The sequence below is a fragment of the Montipora capricornis genome, chromosome 2 (genome assembly GCF_036669925.1).
Source record: "Montipora capricornis isolate CH-2021 chromosome 2, ASM3666992v2, whole genome shotgun sequence".
Classification (NCBI taxonomy): Eukaryota; Metazoa; Cnidaria; class Anthozoa; order Scleractinia; family Acroporidae; genus Montipora; species Montipora capricornis.
Genome location: NC_090884.1, coordinates 35,711,917 through 35,715,731, shown reverse-complemented (window position 1 = coordinate 35,715,731; position 3,815 = coordinate 35,711,917). Strand labels below are relative to the sequence as shown.

Genomic DNA, 3,815 nt, shown 5'->3' with positions numbered 1-3,815 from the left:
TTAAATCTAAGTATGCATATAATTAACATGAAAACTTGAAAAGTGTGTCCCATTGTATTTATGCACCCGTTGGTTTTCATCAGAAATCTCACTCGTTCGATTTCTGATACCAACTCGTGCGTAAATCCCGTGCGGACACATTTTCCAAGACATATTCTATATTTCTTTGTCTACGAAATCCTAACAACCAATTTGAAACGATAGCAGGGTTTTCACAAAAAGTTAGTCAATTTGTGATTCCAACTCAGCAGCTGTCCTTTCAGCAGCTTCCCTTATAACTGACAAGGCTGCATCTTCAACGGTTTCCAAAAGCGTATGCAACGCATAGTAGGTAGCACCATAGGACATAGTACTGGCTACGGCCGACCCCAAAAGCGGAATGAAACGGACGGCTTCTTCAGCGGCTGCTTCAGTGGAAAAGGACACAAGAAATGTGCTCAGGTGTGCCACACTCGAAATATGCCAGGCAACGAAAACCTTTTCTTTAGAGACAGGAGGAAGCTCCGCAAATTCAGCAGAATCTGTCTTCGGCAGACCAAGTTGGGATCTGTAAAGGCGGAGCTCCGATAATATAAGAAAGGCATCAACGCCGAAAGACAGCCCGGGCAAAGGAACAAGGGCAGCCACCGCAGATGCTGCAGCGACCTTCCAAATGCGGCTTTTCAGAGCATCCACTTTCCTCTGAAAAATTTCTTTCGAGGACTTCGTAATTGCTTTGCCAAGTGACAAGGTCATACTCTCTCGCTGATATCTGGACAGAGCATCTAGAATGGCCTGGGTTAGTCGGACAAAATCCCACTTGGCAGGTTCATGGTTGCTTATCAAAAACACATCTTTCTCATGTCTGAGTAGATCGCCGAGATTTTGCAAACAATTGCTTCGTATCTTGGTTAACATCGCTTCTTCATCGAATGACCGTTTTCGCGACTCAGCTCTGATGTTTTCATCAATTTTTGTTCGTATGCAGAAAAAACTCTTTTCCATCGATTTGACTGTTTTAGCCAGCAGCAAGTCGTTCTCGGTGAATCGAGCGGCTGTGAGAATTAGAAAGGCATGGTACTTGTCCAATTGTACCTTTTGGACGTACGTTTCCAGATCGGGGTAGTTAGGGGTGCCTATCCCTGGTAGATCCCAAAACTTTATGTTGGAGTTGCTTGGGTGATCATAGATAGTTGGCTCTGCTGTGCATTCAGTTACATCGACTGGAGCTGCTCCTTCATCGTCATCACAGAGTCTAATGGGGGGAAAAGTTAGGTTTAGGAATAGCACATTGTATATATGGGCCTTACCGCTTTTTACGTCTTTTTTTTTTTTTTTTTTTTTTTTTTGGGGGGGGGGGGGGGGGGTGGTGTCTAGAGTGCATAGTTTGTATCCGACCTCAGCCATCAAACGAGCCTCTCACAAGGAAACTCTATCATGCAATGCTACTGCTAGGAATTACGGTATAGCTGCTTGTCAAAGCAGTCTCCAATCACCCTGAAACAATTATACAAAAATTTAAAACTTATCTTCGATAATGAACGAGATGATATATGAAACAAATCATTTACTGAACTGCGGATATGAAATCAAGTAAAGCTATGATCCTCGCAGCTATGGACGCAAATTTTAGCAATTGCGTAGAGAAGCCTGAAAAATTCCGGACAAAAAACTTATCTTCGATAATGAACGAAATGATATATGAAACGAATCACATACTGAACTGCAGATATGAAATCAAGTATAGCTATGATCCTCACAGTTATGGACGCAATTTTAGCAATTGTGCGTATAGAAGCCTGAAAAATGCCAGACTTCAACGGGAAATGAACCCGTGACCTCGCGATACCCGTGCGACTCTCTAATCAACTGAGCTATGAAGCCCCTGACGTTGGTAGCTGGTCATTTCTGGGTTCTAATTTCCCCGTGAGGAATGAATCAATGAACAAAATGATGTAGGAGGATCAAGTGCTTACTTTATTTACTTTATTTTAAGACTAATGAATAAAACGTAGCTGGACAAGTAACAAATCATCCAATAGGCTTCTCTGTTAAGCAGTAATTGGTCTAAATGTAATGCAGTTTGGAAAGATATAATTTTTTCAATGATAATAAAACTTATTTGAGAAATGTCATGTTCGGAGGTATTGTAATGTACCGCCAATTCACATGTTTTTCTATTGTTGAGCACATTTATTGTCGTAGAATCTAATTTTAAATTCAGTTGATGTAGAACCCACATATTGCAAATTGCATTTACAGCATGTTGCGAGGTAAATCACATTTTTGGATGAACAGGACAATTTTTGTCGGATGGGATATTGTCTACCAGTGGCTGAGCTGTGGAATTTAGCAGCTTGAAGAAGAAAATTCTTACACAAGTCACACCTATCTTTATTGCATTTAAAACAAACGCCTTCTTCGATCGTCTGACTTGTAGCAGAGCATGGTCGAAATCTAGAAGGTGCTAGAACTTCTTTGAGATTCTTAGTTCGGCGGTAGGCAGGGAAAACAGATTTAGCATGAAAAAATTCAGTGATTTTAGGTGAAGATCTTAAAAAATGAAAGTGCTTCCTAATGATGTTTTGAATGTCTGGCAAAATGGGATTATAATCGAATATCAAAGGAAAAACCGTTTTTCTTAGCTTTCACCTTTTTGCTTACACATTCAAATCTTGGGATTTCAAGGGCCTTATCAAACTGTTTGTCAAAGTAAATCTGTTGGGTAATTTTGAGTCTTTAGATACCCTTTGTATTCTTCACATCTATTTTGCAAGAAATCAGCGGTGGAACAGGTGCGCTTAATTCTCAAGGCTACCCCACCCATAAGGAATTGCTCTTTTACAATGTGACGGGTGTGAACTAGAAAATGGCAAATAAAGGTGGCTCTCAGTAGGTTTAGAATAAATGTCGGTAGCAATTAACCCGTCCTTAATTAAGGTGTAACGTAAGATCCCGACCTGAACATGCAAGATGAAAACTACCAGAATACACCAATTCAGACTTAATGGTGGGGTAGAGAAAATTAATGTAATCAGTGAATTCAAGTAGTTTTGGCAAACCTTGGGTCCAGAGGTTGAAAATATCAACTCTATACCTCCACCAAAGCATCTGTTTCATGTTACCTTCTACTTTGGCCTTTTCATAGATTATATGCCCATTGCTAAGAGTCCAATCTTGGACAAAACATGTGAACTGGCGGTACATTACGATAGCTCCGAACACGACATTTCTAAAATAAGATTTATTATCATTGAAAAAAAAGATAACTTTCCAAGCTGCATTACATTTAGACCAGTTACTGCTTACCAGAGAAGCCTATTGGATGACGCAATTATTCACACTTAATCCACATGGCCTTAACAAAAGGCGGGAATTTTGCCCAAAAATCGAATTAATTACAACAAGTAAAGTCAATTGATTAGACTCATAAAAGATCAGGTAGGCTTCAGGTGTAGGAGACGTGCAAGACCGGGATTAAAAGACATGCTAGACCGGAAATAAAAGACATGCTAGACCGGGAATAGATGGTTTTCAATCACGTGATGAGACGGCCATGTTGGTGTACAAGACAATAGCGAATTATGGCTCATGTTTTGCATTATGATAGCGTCCAATTCCCAAATGACTTTTCTCTCTATTGTTCTGTGCACCAACATGGCCGCTGTGACGTCAGATGAAAACCATCTATAAAAGTGGCGATACATCTCAGTGAAACTTACCATTTAGGGCCTGTTTACATAGAGGAAGGGTGCCCCGGCTAACCGAACTACTCTAGCAGGGCTAACTTTTCATACGTTTCTTCAGGAAACGCATTGAAGTGTTTACATGGTAGA

The 3,815-nt window shown here is 40.4% G+C and overlaps 1 protein-coding gene across 1 annotated transcript in view; it reads right to left on the bottom strand.

The window, feature by feature from the left end:
* Positions 1-3,815, bottom strand: part of LOC138020074 (T-cell-specific guanine nucleotide triphosphate-binding protein 2-like) — a 9,775-nt gene continuing 5,960 nt past the window's right edge. Inside the window, exon 2 of the mRNA XM_068867075.1 lies at positions 1-1,234. Coding sequence (XP_068723176.1) covers positions 223-1,234 — 1,012 coding nt within the window. The 3' untranslated portion in view covers positions 1-222. The remainder of the gene's footprint in view (positions 1,235-3,815) is intronic.